The sequence below is a fragment of the Panthera leo genome, chromosome A3 (genome assembly GCF_018350215.1).
Source record: "Panthera leo isolate Ple1 chromosome A3, P.leo_Ple1_pat1.1, whole genome shotgun sequence".
Lineage (NCBI taxonomy): Eukaryota > Metazoa > Chordata > Mammalia > Carnivora > Felidae > Panthera > Panthera leo.
Genome location: NC_056681.1, coordinates 65,570,736 through 65,588,076, shown reverse-complemented (window position 1 = coordinate 65,588,076; position 17,341 = coordinate 65,570,736). Strand labels below are relative to the sequence as shown.

Here is a 17,341-nt window from a genome sequence, read left to right as displayed (position 1 = left end):
TAATAACAGTAAATATACAGAAACTGACTGCCTTCTCATATGGCAGCTCCCACCTCCTCAGATTAGTCTTCATTTGGAAGCTCTGATGTGACAAGGTGGTTTTCATCCATTTGCCAGCTGGCAGGATACGTTCAGGGTGAAGTTCTCAAGATAGACAAAGTGAATCTTATCCACTGTTCGCTCTGCCACTTGTGAAATAGAATAATATGACAAGGAGGACAGTAGCTAACATCTAGCGAGTGTCTCCTTTGTACCAGACACAGTCATAGTTACTTTACAGATGAAGAAACTGAAGTTTAGAGAAGTTCCTTGCCCCAAATCATATACCTGATGAGCCGTGGAGATAGCGTTTGAGCCCAGAAGTCCTTTACCACCATACCAGGTTCTCAGCTCTACAGTAGGTAGCATGAGAGACACAAAAGTAGATGACAAGGTTCCTGATAATTTTTTTTTTAAACACATACTATTAACACTGAAACAAATTTAATCAGGAGTTTCCCTCTGGTTCCAAACTTCCTGTTTGCTCTGAATGTCCGATGTCAATGAGAGTCAGAATCCTACTTCTGATCAGGTCGGCAATAATGTGGCTTCCTCAGAGGAATGTAAACTTGGCCTTTCAGCCCAAGCAGCTCAGTCCCTTCCTCTCATTCTCTCTCCCCTTTCTCATGTCCCAGTGACTTCACCCCATGCTGTGACAGGCAGGTAACACCACACAAAAACAGTTTGGGATAAAGATGATCTCACATTTAAGAAAATCTGGACCCACAAAAAAGCAATTACTCCTGAAAAACTCCTGATGATATTTAGCATTCCTTTATCAGGAGGGTAAGAACTTTAATTATAAGAGATGGTACAGGGCAGAATGATTCTCATGACCAAAATGCACATTTCTGAAGTCAGTGCATTTGGGGAAGCATGTCACGTGGGAAGCGGGTGGTGCAGGTGTGGGAGGGGGTGACAATGGATGGATGCAAACGGAGCCCAACAGGAAGGCTGAGGCACAACAGTCAGACCTCCAAGCTTTCCAGCGCAAGCACATCTGTTCAGGCCACTGGTCGCTGTCAGGCGCACTTATTAGGAGTTGCCTGTCCTGTCCCAGGGCCTCTGAGTGCTCCCAGTATTAGAATATCACCAAGGAGAGGCCCCCTTTTCTGAAACAGTGCTTGGCCCTGAGGTCTGGCCCTGCCCTTGGTGGGCCCTTTTACTTGCACGGGGCACACGACATCACATGTCCACCATCCTGCTCCCCTCGAACAGGGGCATTACTACACCATCATTACTGCCACGTGCCTGTACCTCTGCAAGGCTTGCTGGGCCCCAAACAATTTCCAGAGGCCTTTCTGTGTGCATTTCCTGATTTAAATCTTTCAATTTATGCTGAGACTGCAGGCCTGGCCACCTTATTTTATTTATTATTAGCAGCTCCATTTTATAGATGAGGAAACTGGGGCTCAGGGAGACTAGGTCATTTGCCCAGGACGACACCAATTCGTAAGTGGCTGCACTGGGGCTTGAACCTGGGACTTCAGTATTAGTTTGTTAGGGCTGCCATAACGAAGTACCACAGACCGAATGACTTAAGGGAAATTTATCTTCCGAGGCTACAAATCCCACATTAAGGTGGCAGCAGGATTGGTTTCTTCCGAGGCCTCTCTCTTTGGCTTGTAAATGCGTCCTTTCCTGGGATCTAGAAATCCCTCTAGATGCATTTCTGTGTCCCAATCTCCTCTTCTTATAAGCACACCAGTCATATCAGATTAGGGTCCACCTATGTGACCTCATTTTACTTTTTACTTCTTCAAGGGTCCTCCCTCCAAATAAGCAGCCACGTTCTAAGGTTTGGGGGATTAGGGCTCCAACATATGAATTTGGAGGGGATGCAATTCAGCACATAACATCCTCTGACTCCATAACCTATTCATCTAACAAATATTTCTGGAGCCTCCTAGGTGCCAAGGATTGTACTTAGTACTTCTGTAAATGCTTTCTCATGCGATTCTCAAAAGCAGGCCCGGGTAATTCCACAGGAGAATGAGGGCACTACATTTCAAGCAGCTTGAGGATCCTGCCCAGGGAAACACTACAAAGACGAGGCAGAGCCAGGATGCGGCTGCAGTTCTCCGAGTCCGAACTCAGCGCTGTCTCCAGCATACAACTCTGCTGCCCACGTGAAATCACAGCTGACTTGTCAGGGAGACGGGACATTGGCGGCAGTGGGGCGGGTCTTCAGAAAGATCACAAATCCCGTGGATAATGGCAGTATCTACTGCCAGTATCTAATGGCAGGGGGCTGCTGTGAGGATTGAATGAGTTAATAAGTGGGAAGCGTGCAGAACAGTGTCTGGTTTGTAACAAAGGCTAAATAAGGGTCTTGCTATTCGTGGTTGTCATTGCTGCTGCTGTGGCTGTTGTTGTCGTTGTTGTTATTATTATTGACTTCTGGATAAAGAGAGTAGCTTGAATAGCCACAACGACTTTTGTCTCCTTCCCAAAATTACACACAAAGGCCTAAATACACAAAGATGGGGAGAAGAAGAGAAGAAACAACAGCAACACAACGTTGGAAGCTGGCAAGCAAAGGGATGAGTGGTGAATAACTTAGTAGACCCGAGAAAGAGCTGAACCCAGGACACGCCATGGGGAAAGTCAAGAACAGTTACACATACGCTGTAGAATCTCCCGTCCTCTGTCCCACCCAAAGCTCAGGAATTTGTAGTAACGTTTACTTCTGGAGAGGACAGTGGAGAGAGATAAAATAAAAACGGTTGGCTGAAAAGGAGCCATAAACCCAATTCTCTTCTTCACTCTGCATTGCCCCTTCCCTGCCCCCAGAGGTTTATTCTCTGGAGAAGAGAAACAGAGGGTCTCTGGACACAGGGTAGGATGGGGCAGAGGGCAGGCACCAGGATACAGAACTGGAAATGGAGGATTCAATGGACAATGTATCCTGGGAGCAGGGCCCTCCAGGTCTCCCTCCTCATGTGGCTTCTATGATGGAGCCTCTTGTGGCTGCTAAGCCCTCTCTCTTCAGGCAGGATGCTGGAAGAGTCTTCCCAGGGCAATCTGAACATTCTAAGAGGAAAGTTCTAAAAATATTGACAATTGGGGCCTCCCCTCCCCAACTATGTAGTCAGCCATATTAGTCCACAAGCAAGCCCAAGCTGACTAATCCAATACCCAAATGACAGTTCCAGAAAGAGAAAACAGAAGGAATCACTAAAGTATTTTCCAGAATTGAAGGACATGATTTTCTAAATTGTAAGTCTATCCAGAGCCCAGTGCAATGGATGAAAAATGGCCTACCCCACATCATTAAGTAATTGCCAGCCTCCAGAAAAAAAGAAATAGATCCTTACCAAGGGATCAAGAATAAAAATAGCTTGGGACTTCTTAAACAGTAACACTGGAAGTTAGAAGGCAATGGAGCAATACCTCCAAATTTTGAGTGAAAATGGATTTCAATCTAAAGTTCTATACCCAGCCAAAGTCTTTAGCAGGGTTGAGAGTAAGATAAAGACAGTTTTCTATATAAAAGAAAGGTCTCAAAAATTTATATCCCATCCTTTTCTTCAAAAACCTTCTGGGGCTGCTTCACCATATCAAGGGAATACATGGAGAAAGGGGAGATGGGGGACACAAGACCAGAGATTCACAGAGGAGAGAGGCCAAAGGAAGCCCGGCAGCAGGGGAGGGAGAATGCAGGATGACAGCTGGACGGCAGCCACGGGGGCGGTGTTCAGACTGGAGCAGTCTGGAGGGCTCCAGGAGAGTTACCCATGAGCATGCAGTTGATAGAATACCCACTGCACGGAAACATCCTTCAGGGAGATGTGGACAATTTGTAGAGTTTGTGTTGAACTAATAACCACATAGAAAGCAAGGAGATAATGATGATCTCCAGGGAAAACAAAGAAAATGTATAGGAAAAGTAATGATAGCTTACCACAGGGCTTAGTTCCACATAGTTCTTCACTGCCATAATAATGTACACGATGTATACTCATTAACCATGACTGCAGTAAACTCTAAGGAGAGGAAGGGAGGAAGGGGGGTTGGTACCAGAGTGTGGATGTGGGTGGGGCAGGGAGTGGGTAGAGGGTGGGGCAGAGAACCAAGCTCTCACTTCCACAGTGGAAAGTCACTATAGAACACCTAAAATAAAGTCTGACAAAAGTAACAATAAAGCATGTTATTTAGAAATACGAAGGTCCATACGAAAGGCAGCAGCTGGAAAGATTGCAAATGGTTATCTCTGTGGAAGAGGAAACTGGTCAAGAGGGAGAGTGGAAAATGGCTTTTTATTGGCTTAGGCACCTTGTAGAACAGTTTGAATCTTTATCTATATGGGTATCTCTGATTAAAATAACATCGAAGCTTTATAGTGCCTCAGTGTGTAAACTTTGGGGAGTTACTGCTCAGCTCTGGTTTCAAGTTCTGCATCTAGAAAATAGAATTGGATTAGACTGTCTCTGGGCCCTCCTTGATTTAGCATTTGAGATTCCTGCCACCCTCTCATTACACACTCAGTTCTGACATCCTTAGAAGTATTTTATCACAATATCATTTTCTAGAATGGTTGGGGAAAGGCTGACAGTAAGGGACAGCGCTTTGTGAGGGAAAAGATCCCCAAATGTCCTAGGAGATTTTCTGAGGGCAGGCCACAGAAGTCCGGGAAGGAAGAAGGAAGAAATGATCCTAATCCCTCCTCCTCCTCTGCTTTTTTTTAGCATTAGAGAAATTGAGAATGTAGTGAAAGAAGATAGGACTCTAAATATTAGGACTTCCATTTGTTAGCACAGGCTTTAACTGGAGACCTTCACCAAGTCAAGAAATGTCTAACTGCCAATGGCAGGAGATGGCTCTGGGGATCAAGGCAGGCCATCATTCCCCAAACTAGGCACACATGTTCCCCCTTGGACTAGCAGCAAACAAGGCTAGTGTTTACATCATGACTCTGTGTGCATTTTCCAGGGGGTTCTGGCTTGCGAGCATAGCTAGAGACCTCACTGTGTCCCCAGCTCTGTCGAGGGAAACCCCCCTCAGCCTCCCGTTGTTAGCTTTGTCCCCCAGTCCTTCTGAGGACAAGGCATTTAAGATTCATGTTTATTAGGTATTCTGAGGTTTTACCTAAATCTTTGTTCCATGCTTCTCACTCTTATTTGACTTCTTGTGAACATGATCATCAACAAGGAAAGTCATTTCTAAGCACCTCTTGAATATAGAGTGATCTAGAGTGAGCCAAAGCAGAGACACCCTTCTCTCTCCTCCTGGTGCCCCACTGCCCCCACTTCTGACACCGGGCATGCAATAGGCCCCTAGAGCAGGATAGCTCTTGGGGAGCAGTGGTGATGATGTCTTGTTACAGATGGAAAGTTCTGAAGAATTAACAGAGGAGGAGAGCATTAGAAGTCATTGTCCCCTGTGCTAGATCAAGACAAAATTTTAGTGATCACAGTGAGACATCATTCATCAATGAGGCTTCCCATGAATAAAATGCCTTGTCATTTCCCACTTGCTTTCAGACCCTTCACCTGGACCTGGTCAGTGTGACTTCCAGGAATCACGCTCTGCTCCTGCATGAGGGAGACAACGCAGGCATTGTCTGAGCTCCAGATCAATGGAGGCCAGTCACAAGGAGGTTAGGCAATTTGCTCAAGAAGAATTCTCAAAGGATTCTCTAGAAACTGTTGAACTGTTTTACCGTGGATGGCTGCAAGGCTGGTGAAGGGAAAACTGACTTCATCCCTCACTCTGCTGCTTAAATTTTTATTTTTCCTATGACTACTACTTTCATCATTTAAAAAAAGGAATCAAATTGTTTAAGAAGGAAAAAGGAATTCATTCTTCTAATGTGATTCCAGGAATCCCTTTTGGAGCCTGGATTGGTTAAAAGATCTCCAATGTTCTTTCAATACATTTTAATAAAAATCAAGATACAATAAGATAGCTAACCTTTATTGGGGACCTACTGTGTGGCAGGCAGTATTCAAAATTACTTAGGCCTATCAGATCACAAAATCTCTATGACCTCAAGAGATAGGTATGTACAACTATCATTCCCACTTTAGAGGTGAGGACACTTAGGCGTCAAGTGTTAAGACGCTTGGCCAGTGTGACAGCGGCCATGTTCTCCACCACCTTCTGCCACAACGGTCCTGGCTTCCGAACTCTGAAAACACAAAAGATACATTCCTGTCTGCCAAGCTTTTGGTTCACTTCCCAGGGGCCCCCAGCCGTCCTCTGTCTGGGGTGGATCACACCGTCTTTGTCTCTCATGTTGCACACACAGAGAGAGGTGTGCTGAGAGTCAGCTGCTCCCAATAGAGCAGCTCAGAGGAAAATGGACAGGCACCAAGCCTGATGTAGAGGAAGAGAAAGTTCTCTGAACCCACGCTTTTTTTTTTTTTAAGGCAGATATTTTAAAGTTTTTTTTTTTAATGTTTGTTTATTTTTGAGAGAGACAGAGCACCAGCAGGGGAGGGGCAGAGAGAGAGGGAGACACAGAATCCGAAGCAGGCCCTAGGCTCTGAGCTATCAGCACAGAGCCCTACGCGGGACTCCTCCTTGTGAACAGCGAGATCATGACCTGAGCTGAAGTCGGACGCTTAACCAAATGAGCCACCCAGGCGTCCCTGAACCCACTCTTAAAGAAGGCCCACCCTTCAAAACCTCTACCTTTCACGGTGTATGTGTGTAAAGGAGGGAAAGAGATTCTTTTTAAGCCATAGTTGGGAAGAGCGGACCCACAGTGAGCCACACAGAGGAGTCCCAGGAACGCTGGGCAGGGGACACAGAGACAGTGCCCTGTGCAGCCTGGTGCTGGAGCCTGGCTCAAAGATGAGAAGAAAGGGGGCTATGGGCTCTCTGTTGTTAAGTGTGAGCCACCAACCAGAGAAATGACTTTTTTCCTTAGTTCTTGAACGCTGGCCAATTAGCTGCTAATTAGCATGTATATAAATTCCAGAAAGAAGGCCAGAAAATTCAATCTCAACTCCAGCCATCAGCTTCCTCCTCCAAAACCTGGCCTTGCCAATCTCCTAAGTAAGACCCTGGATCACACAAAATAGGGTCTCCGCCTGGGCTTCAGGACAGAGGCAAATGGCAGAGATACAGTGTCTCTAGCCAGCGGCATGCAGACAGACTGCCCCTTAGCACAAAGCAACATGGGAAATAGAGATCATACCATGCTCATTAATCCATAAAATGAGAGATATGAAGGAACTGGGGGGACTTTTAGGGCCAAGGAGTTAGGAATGCTTCCAACACAGACTTTTAATCAGTACGCACCTATGAGGGAGCTGCCCACTGGAATGGAAGGCTCTGAAACATTACATACATGAGGAACAAATATTTAGTGAACACCTACTATAAGCAGGCTACTGTTCTAGGCCAACCAGGTAAGGACTCTTGTGTGGAGTTCTCAACCATGGAACAGGCATCTTAAGTAAAAATATAAGTCCTGCAAAGAGAATCTGCTAAATGCCTGGTATGGAGAGACGTTATGTTGCTCAGGGAAGGCACGATTGCCAGGACAGCCTGGGTGGTCAGGGAAGGCCTCACACAGCAGGGGAGCTTGGCCTAGTTCCAAAGGCACAATAGATTTTTTCTCGATCTGTGGTCCCCAAGTCACCTGAGGAACACTTTACAAAAATAGAGATTCCTGAACCCCATTCCAGACCTACTGAATCAAAAACTCTAGGAATGTTACCCTGGAGTTGCTAGTCTTTTTTAAAAAAGATATTATAATTATGGCAAATTTAAACATATACAACAGTAGATAGGATACTGAAGCCCCAGGTACCCATCACCCAGCCTCAGCAATCATAAACTCATGGCCGTTCTTTTCTCACTGATACCCTTATTGGTTTCCCCTCCTCCAGTATTATGGAATCTACACACCTTTTAAACCAGGGACTCAGAGGCAGTCAGAACACGGATGCGAACTAGCAACTGCTCATTGATGAAGACACAGATTAGAAGCAAGGGATTTCCAGGGACAGGTGTACAAAGGCTTTCCAGGTATACAAAGGCTCAGAGAAATGAAAAAGAATGGTACTGGGGGAGGGGGAGGGGGAGAATGGCAAATAATTTGGAACACTTAGAGGGTGGGATATGTGGTTAGAAGGAACAGTGATAAGGGTCACAAGATCACTGGGGCTACTGGGGCCCAGTTAGCACACGTGGTGTCTTTGTGAGAAACACAGTAAGGCATCTCCTCTGGGTAGAAAAAGCACCCCTCTCCTGGGCTGAAACCACCCACAGAAGCAGAGCTGACCTGGATGCCATCCTCCACTCACTGCCTGTGACCTTCACTGTTAAGCCATGTCCAGACTACAGACCTCTGCACAACAGGGCCAGGGCATGAGGGAGTCTGAAGGCCAGAAAAGGGGACTGTGCTTTATCTTTAAGGGCTGAAGGATGCTAAAAAGGGGAGCATGTGACAATTGTGTGCTTTCAAAGAATGCTGGACAGCAAACGGAGGGAGGACAGAGAGGAACGATGGGACACCAAGAATCGGTGAGGGAGTCAGGTCAGTAAACTACTGGAAACTCACCTGGGAAGAAGGAAGAAGGCCCCCAAGGTCAACTCTTGAGAGAGAGAGGTTTGGGATAGAGATCTTGTTTGGGGGTCTGGGGATAACTGGGGACTGGATATAGTGACAGAGTCGCTGGCACACAGGAGTCATCTGAAAGTATGTAAATGTTGAAATCGCTCAGGCAGAGTATTTAGGGTGGGAGTAAGGAGGGATGAAGGCCCTGGGGAAAACCAGCATTTAGAGAATGGATGTTGGAAGGGAGAAGCAGCCGGGCTGGGTAATACAGAGACTGAGGAGAAAGGGCCAGGGAGGTGGGAAGGAGGGGGGGGAGGGGTGGAGGGGAAGGTACAGTGCATAAAAGCCGATAGACCAAGTGTTCACAACTGTGATGAGACAGACTTGGAAAGGAGAAAAGTAGAAATGTAAGGGAAAGTCAAGTTTTGGAATACCTGGGATGACAAGCCTAAGAGTCTGGACTTGGACCTGAAAAGGCAGAGTAACAGGTGTCATGGCGTACAGCACGAGCTTGCTTATCAGTCACTTAGACTTCCCGGGTCTGTCACTGACCAAGTAGGGCCTTGGGCAAGCTATTTAAGGGGAGTCTCTGAATCCCTGCCAGTAAACTGGACAGTTTATACCCACTCCTAACAGGGATGGAATGGGGATGACATCTCAAAGGACAGAAATTCTTCCTCCTGCCACTGGCACCTAACAGTGCACTGCCTTGCAGGATGGGTGAGCCCTTTGCATACGTAACTCCTGTATCTGGAACTGGCTTGTGAGCTGCTCTGGGGGCAGAGATTAGGGTCTTAAACTAATTGAAGTCAATGGTCATTTGTTGAATATTTACTATGTGTAAGACAAGAAGAGTATGTAAAATAAGATGATTGAGGGGGGGAAGAAGGGGGGGAAGGAGGAGGAGGAGGAGGAGGAGGAGGAGAAGAAGAAATGGTCCTTTAAGGTTGTTTGCATCTTGGGGATCCACAGCGATGCCTACTGCTAACACAAGGTGGACAGCGGTAGGCACAGCGACGCAAGTCTCAAATCCCATTCATTCCCAAATTGCAAATGGAAGTGTCCAGCCTGGAAAGACCTGCTCTGGCTGGTGAGACCAGGCTTTGTGCAGGCAGGCAGTGTTGTGTGAGGCCTCTGGGCTGGACAGGGGAGGGAATAAGCATGGGAAATTGGGAATTGGCAGGTGAGTTTGAGAAAAGCTACGAACCTTGGCGAGGTCAAAACAAGGTGCTATGGGGAGTAAGGAGAGAAAGGTGTCCTGGGCTATAGAGCAGATACAGCCTAAGCTGAGCCCCACTGAGTCACACACTGGTATAATCCCGTAACCCCTCCCCCAAGTATGGTGGCAGCTGTGACTTAACTCTAACCAAAAGAAGATGGAAAAGATACGCTATCACTATTGTGATTATGTGACATTATAGGAAAAAGGACTTTTGCAGAGATAATAAAGGTCCCTAATCATTTGAGTGGAACCAAAGGGAGATGATCCTGGACAGTCCTGATCTAATCATGTGATCCTTTGAAAAGAGAACCCAAGCCTTCCCTGAAGGTAGAGACTCAAAGCAAGAAAGGTTTTCTTTCTTGCTGGTCTTGAAGAAGCCAGCCATGTGCTTCGAAGAAATGAATTCTGCCTACAAGCACATGAGCTAAGAAGAGGACCCCACACTTCAGACAAGCAGGCAGCCTGGCCTGACACCCCGATCACAGCAGAGAGACCCCGAGCAGAGAGCTGGGGCACACGATGTCTGAACTCCTGACCCATGGAAACTGGGAGATAATAAATGAGTGCTGTTTTAAGCCCCGAAGTCTGTGGTATTTTGTTACGGAGCAATAGGAAACAAATACATGGACGCAAGATGCGGAGGGCCATGACTAGGGGCTAAAGAGCATGGGCTTTATTATGTAGGCCATGGGGAGGTCCTGACTATTTTTGAGCAGAGAGATGCATACTTTAGGAAACTAAGACTCATCAGTAGAAAGGAAGTCTGGGGGTCGGTTGGTCAGAACCCCTTCAAGAGCATTTACTCAGAGCACTATTCCCAGGAGAGAGTCAGAAAAGTTTTGGTGACTAAGTTCTAGGTTGAACCCAGCCAGCTATTATTCAACTCAATTAAAAAAAGGGGGGGGGGGAGCAAAAGCAATGGACAGTCATTGAGAAAACCTTAAGGAACTTTAGTGTCCTTATTGCTAATTATAAATATTTACTCCCCCCAGAATTCCTGACCTCACAGAAGAGCCTGCGTAAATAGCCCTGCTCCCTTACTGGAAAATCAGTGTGTGTGTGTGTGTGTGTGTGTGTGTGTGTGTGTGTGTTTTCTTAGAAAAGGGACAGGGCGGCAGTAAGGGACTGGATGATCTGCAGTCACTTCCTGTTGGATATTGTCTAGCTCCCTTCCCCTCCTCCTCCTTGAATCATAAACCCAGAGACCCCCAAGCAACTCCTCCTTCTCTGATTCTATCTGCTGGAGACAACTAAGCCAAACAAACTCAGGAAGTGGCAAGAGGTTGGGAAGGGAGGAAGTTCATGGCACAGAAGGAAAAAGTAAGGAGAATGCCCTGATGTTGAAGGAAGAGGGTGGGGAGAGAGAGAAATGAAGGTCACCCCAAGGTCGCTCGGCGCCAAGCCTTTAAAATGTTGTGTTTGGGCTTTCAATCAAAACTGGCACAAACGGTGGGCCAGATCTCCCGGGGCTATTCAAATATTAACATTCACAGTGATAAACAGCCCCCAAAAAAGTCCTCTGTGAGCAAATTGGAACAAACAACTAATCTAAAGCGGGTTGCTAAGAGACCAGTTGGGCAGGAGCCAAAGTCAGTTCAAGTGCCTGCAGAATTCTTTATTTTTTCGCTGTCAGGGAAGGGAGGCAGAGGAGGAGGGAAGAGCTACCTGTAGATGACTCCATGTTGGTGGAGGAACATGAGGGCTGACGTAACCTCTGCAGCATAGAACCGGGAACGAGGCTCATCGAATTTTCGAGAGCGCTGAATCTGGAACATGAGGTCTCCACCATTGACATACTCCATGACAAAAAAGAGGCGGTCCTGAAAGGAGAACAGAAAATGCCATTTAGGTATTTCTACCGCAGCTGCCCACGCAGGTCAGAGAGGGTATCGTGAGCCCGACACAACAGAACTCGAGGGGGAAGAGGGTGCGGAGGTGAATGAGTGCTGGTAGCACCCAATCCAGACAGAAGACAAATAATGCAGACAGCACACGGATTAGGGTATGAGGTGTTATTTTAAATCTCTTCCTCTGTTTTATTTTTATGAACATCAGCTTAGTCTAGTGGAGAAAGCCCAAAGCTGACAGAAAGGAGACTTGGGTCTTTGTCTGATTTCTGTGACGACCTTGGAGTGTGTCCTTGGGCAAATCTCTGCCCCTTTGGAAGCTCCAGTTACCTTTACACGTGGGGTAGGTTGGATAATGGCTCCCCAGAAGAAATCCATGTCCTAATCCCTTAATGTGCAAATGTGACCTTAGCAAAAAAGGACTTTGCAGATGTGCTAAGGATCTTGAGATGAGAAGTTATTCTGGATCACCAGGGTGGGCCCTAAATGCAGTCACAGTTGTCCTTATAAGAGAAAGGCAGGGGGGAGTTTTTTGAAGCAGGGAGAAGGCAATGTGGCCTCAGAGGTAGCGACTGTGATGTAGTCCCAAGCCAAAGAACATGGCGGCCACCAGAAGCTGGAAGAGGCAAAGACGGACTCTCCCCTGGGGCCTTGGGAGAGAGCAGGACCCAGCCCACACCTTGATTTTGGCCCAGTGACACTGGTTCCAGACTTCTGGCCTCTAGAGCTGTGAGAGACTGGATTTCTATTGTTTTAAGTTCCCAAACTGGTGGTGATATGTTAAAGGCAGTCCTAGGAAACTACTACAAAGTAATGAGGCTGCAAGTGCCCCTTCTGCGAGGGCCACTTTTCACTCTGGAGGAGGTTCCTTCTGGGATTCCCATCTTGGCACATTTTCCCGTGGATTCCTCCCTCAAGGCAGCCTTCTGAATGGCCCGACCACACTCCTACCTCATGGGAGGAGGGGCCTTCTTTATCTGCCCTACGTGAGCACGTTACATGAGCATGTGCGAGGCAGATAGATGGATATTCACTTTGCGGTGAATTTCTTGACTACCATTTCCTAAGGCTGTGGGGGTGTGGGGTGCTGGGCTGGGTAGGAGACAAAGAATGACGAGCCAGCACTGTCCCTGCAGAACTTACCATCCAGGGGTAGAGATGAGAAATGGGCAGAATGAAAAGCAAAATAGGAGCAGAGTGTCTTAAAGATGAAAGAGCAAGAGAAGGGCGGGTTCTCTAAGCCAGGGACCATGGTGGATTCTGGACAGAGCTAGGGCCTGAGAAAATGAGGATGCGGGGTGGAGGGCATGAACAAATCCCAGGATTTGGGGACAGAGTGAGAATGCCCAGGACAGGAGCTAAGCAGCTCAGCGGGGGAGGAATGTTCATGGAGCAAAGGGAAAACATTGATGTTGGAGAGGCCAGAGGAACAGAGCACATTCTTAACATATAGACAGAGTCTGAGTGAAGCTGCCAGGAGGAGGTGAGCATACTGTTTTCAACCAAAATTAGTAGAAACACTTCCATTAAGACTGACTAAAAATCACAATACTTCTTTATTCATGAAGCAGTCTTGATAGCATATTTACTTTACAATTGGAAGTGCTCTGAAAATAAGTCCCCCGTTAAGAATTCTTATGAATTCAGACTGCCTTCTCCTCCCACAACAGTGTCCAGATTTATTCAAGCTGTATTGGTATTCACAAAGGGCCTAAGGTCTGGCTTCTCTTCCATTTGTCTTCTTTCCCCTTCAAGACCTGCCTTGTTTTCTCCCCCAAGTATGATTCTAACTCAAAAATACACAGGCTGCCTTGCCAACCATTCACTCAATCATCCACTCCCCATTCAAGCCTTCATTACAAGAACCAAATGCCCAGGCTGACCCCAGCCCAATGACACCAGGATTTCTGAGGGTGGGACTTGGGCATTGGTAGTGTTCAAAGCTTCCCATGTGACCTCAACGTGCAGCCAGGGTTCAGAATCAGTCTTCCATCTGGTTTCTGCCAAGGTGTTTTGCATCTGTGAGATACATGGATTATAAGCTGTTCGGATTTTTCCTCTTCTGGTTTCAAGGATACCCCAAGAACACGGGTTTGTGTATCAGAATCACACAAAGACTTGTTAGAACATGGATTCCACCCCTCGTCCCCCGAGGTTTTGATTTGGAAAACCTGGGGTGGTGAATCTGAGAATCTGCATCTCTAACAAGTTCCCAGGTGATGTCAACGCTGTTGGTCTGGGGACCCCACTCTGAGAACTGCAGCCCTGAAGCACTGGGGGCAAGCCTTTCCACCCAGCAGTGCAGCTGTGTCACGTATCCAACGCTGCCCTGCTCTAGCTGAAACACGCCATCAGAAACAACTGCTACAGTGCCTTCCTATGGTCACCAGCCCGGACTTGGGCTTTAGCAACAACGCTGCATTTCCTCAGCTGACTTTGAAAGAATCCAAATCTTTCAGGAGGAGAAAACTTCGCTTCCCCATGCCCCTCTCCACTCCCTGACTGCTTTTTATTCCACCAACCCCAGACACACAGCATTTAAGAACAGGGTCCATGGAGTGACAGAGAAGAGCTCCCTCCTGAATCTGTCACTTACTGGCTATCTGAGCTCGGGCAAATGACTTCAATTCTGTCCTCAGTTTTCTCATCTGTAAAAAGCAGATGACATAGGACCTGCCTTACAGGTGTCTTATGGGGGATGAAATTATATGTTAAGATGCATGGTTCACGACTGGTACTCTGTGAAGGTGGCCTATTCCTATTGTCACTGATGGCTGTATAGCTGCCACCATTACCAACTCTTCATTTTCCTGTCCTTTTAGCAGCATTTTCTTGTGATCACATCCTCTTCCTGCAAACGCTTGGCTCCCTTGGCTTTTTAGGCTGGTTTCCTCCCCATGTCTCGGGCAGGTTGTCTTGTGCCTACTCATGTGAACATCCTGAGGGAGGTTAAATCCCTTACTGTATCTCCAGCAGCTAGAATGGAGCCCGGCACCTAGTGGGTTACTAGTGTGTCTTTGTCAAATGCACAAGTTCTTGAACATCCACCATGCGTGAGGCTCTAGTTGCTGGAAATTCAACAGTAAATCAGAGCTGGTTTCCCGTGTTATTTCTATTGTTAACCTCACTTTGAGTTATTCCAACATTAGCTCATTCTGAACTTCTGTTTTAACCTTTCTACTCAATATACCTCAGTGTACATGGCCCCAAAGCAGAATCAACCCTTTTTAGATAGGATGGACTGCTGCTAAAGCAAGATCAGTTTTTCACTCCCCCTCCCTCTGTTCAGTGAGTTTGGATCCTTTCTGACCTCCACACCTAACACATCTGAGAAGCATGTTTTGATGCATAGTGAGAACCTCAAGTCATTCTGGGAACTGCTTAATTACATAAACTGAAATCAAAAGAAAGCTGGCAAACCCAGCAGCTACTCGTTAATCCCCTCTTGGCATCAGTAGAAAACAAAACAAAACAAAAATCCAACTTCCTGGTAAAGTAAGCAAATATGTTTTCTGAGGTAACCAAAGGTTTTAAAAGCCTTATTCCACCTCCTCCTCCCTTAATCTCACCTGAATGTCTAAAAAGTTACGGTCTTGTGATAGTAAGTAAAATAATAAAATTAGGAAAGAGATTATATGTCATGGCCATTTAGGGTAAGAATAGTTAATAATGACCTACAAGCCGGAAGGGCCACACCGTGTGTTTGAAATTCCCATTGGGCTCTGTTTTCCCAGAGCGCTAACCTTTCCTGCCTTTGAAGGGAAAGCTGGGCCTGCCCTGTTCATCTTTCAAGGTGTGATGGATAGCCAGAGGCTTCCTCTCAACAGCACCACATGTCCTGCCAATTGGATTTGTTTGGACGCACATTCTCCATCATTTGTTAGCTGTTTATATGTGCAAAGATTCTATCGCTTTTGAATCAATTTCACATGAGTGCCCAACAAAAGACTGGACTTGGAACAGTCCTCCTTTGATGTGCCAGTGACAGGATGAACGATTTCTCCAATGCACCATCTAAGGGAATCATGGATCCTCACGTCACACTCTGTGACATCTCCTTGACCCCTCCACATCTACACCATTTAATCTATCAGTTCAACAGGTCTTTCTTGGGTGTCCAGCCCTGGAGTGGGTACTTAGGGGGATATGAAAGATAACATAAGCCAAGGCTTTGGTTTCAAAGAACTAGAAACTGAACACGGGAAACCACAAAAAGCAACACAAAATGTTCTATTGTTATGTACAAATCAGATCGTGAAAGCTATGTATCTGGGTCATTACTTTCTAGCCACCATAGAGAGTAATCATCTGTCATCCAGGCTTTAGCACTTATGATCATTATAGGAAACAGTCATGGGAAAATCCTTTTTATATTTTATTTTCCATAATATCACTGGTCCTGGTCAAAGTGGCCATTTCTATAGGAATTTGGATGACACAAATCTGAATTAGAGTCAGGAGGGGGGGGCGGGTGGAGGAGAAGTCCTGGCAAGTGAAAGGAACAGCCCTTGAGGACAGAGGGAAACAGACAGGGACACTGCATGTGGGGATGGGGAGGCTGGGAGCAAGCAGGTGGGAAAAAACTTGCTATCTAGGAAATGGCATAAACTCTGGATGTGGGTAGGAAGACAGATTGGGTGGTGGGGGTGGTACAGGGAGGAACCAAAGAACCCTAGAAATATTTCTGAGTTGTGAAATGGCATAAAGAAAGCTGATTTTATGCAAAGCTATTCTGGAAGCAGACTTCAAGATGGAGTGGTAGAAGGCAGCCTGAAGTTATTCCCACTGTTCCCTATTGCCACTGTCCTAAATACTTCATTATCTTTGAACAAGAATAACAAGCCATCCTTCCTCCTATTACACCTCCTTGGTAGAACCAAAGGAAAAATCCAATCACTCTGGGAAACTTAACCAAAACAATTTTTAATTTGTTTTTTATTTTTTTAATGTTTTTGAGAAAGAGAGACAGAGTGAGAGTGGGGGAGGGGCAGAGAGAGGAAGACACAGAATCCGGAGCAGGTTCCAGGCTCTGAGCTGTCAGCACAGAGCCTGACGCGGGGCTCAAACTCATGAACCATGAGATCATGACCTGAGCTGAAGTCAGACACTTAACTGACTGAGCCACCCAGGTGCCCCAACAATTGTATTTCCCCACAAAGAAAGCAAGTCATCATCAAAGGAAACATCCTTTTTCTCACTGGAGACTCAACTCTCAATTAATAGAGAAGAGTCTCGTGTGAATAAGAATTAGGATTAGTGATGTCAGCGTCCCGATACAATAACAAAAATAATTATCACTTAAATAATGTTGTCTACAAAAAATTATTTTCACACATTCTCAGTCCTTCTTCTCATAGGCCTTCTCTTCCTTTCGTCTCCCATCGTTCAAAGGCCTTACTTGAGTGTAATGACCTTGTTGTGATATTTCCTCAAATTCAGATTTATCTCAACTGAATGCCTATCACAATAACCGATTCTGCCAACAGCAATGGTAGCATGGGAAATAGAGAGTGGGTTTTCACATGGCTGTGTCTTGTAACGATCTTCTAGAAGCAATTGAGGGTAGAGTCCACCCTACTTTGGGTAAAAGGGGAGATGCTTATTTTCATGTGGGAAAGCCTTAATCAGAATTGGCCAAATAGTAAAAATTCCACTTGACAGTTTGCCGGTTGAGAAGGTCTAAGCTTCATTCAGGTACATCTGATGTTTGTCTCCAATTGC

At 46.2% G+C, this 17,341-nt stretch overlaps 1 protein-coding gene across 5 annotated transcripts in view; it reads right to left on the bottom strand.

Moving 5' to 3' along the window:
• Positions 1-17,341, bottom strand: part of PRKCE (protein kinase C epsilon) — a 498,956-nt gene that overhangs the window by 77,197 nt on the left and 404,418 nt on the right. For all 5 annotated transcript variants that reach the window (XR_006200651.1, XM_042932183.1, XM_042932182.1 and 2 more), the window contains exon 11: positions 11,439-11,593. Coding sequence is in view for 4 of the 5 variants with exons in the window: in XM_042932183.1 (XP_042788117.1) it covers positions 11,439-11,593 (155 nt within the window). In the remaining variant the exon portion in view is untranslated. The remainder of the gene's footprint in view (positions 1-11,438; positions 11,594-17,341) is intronic.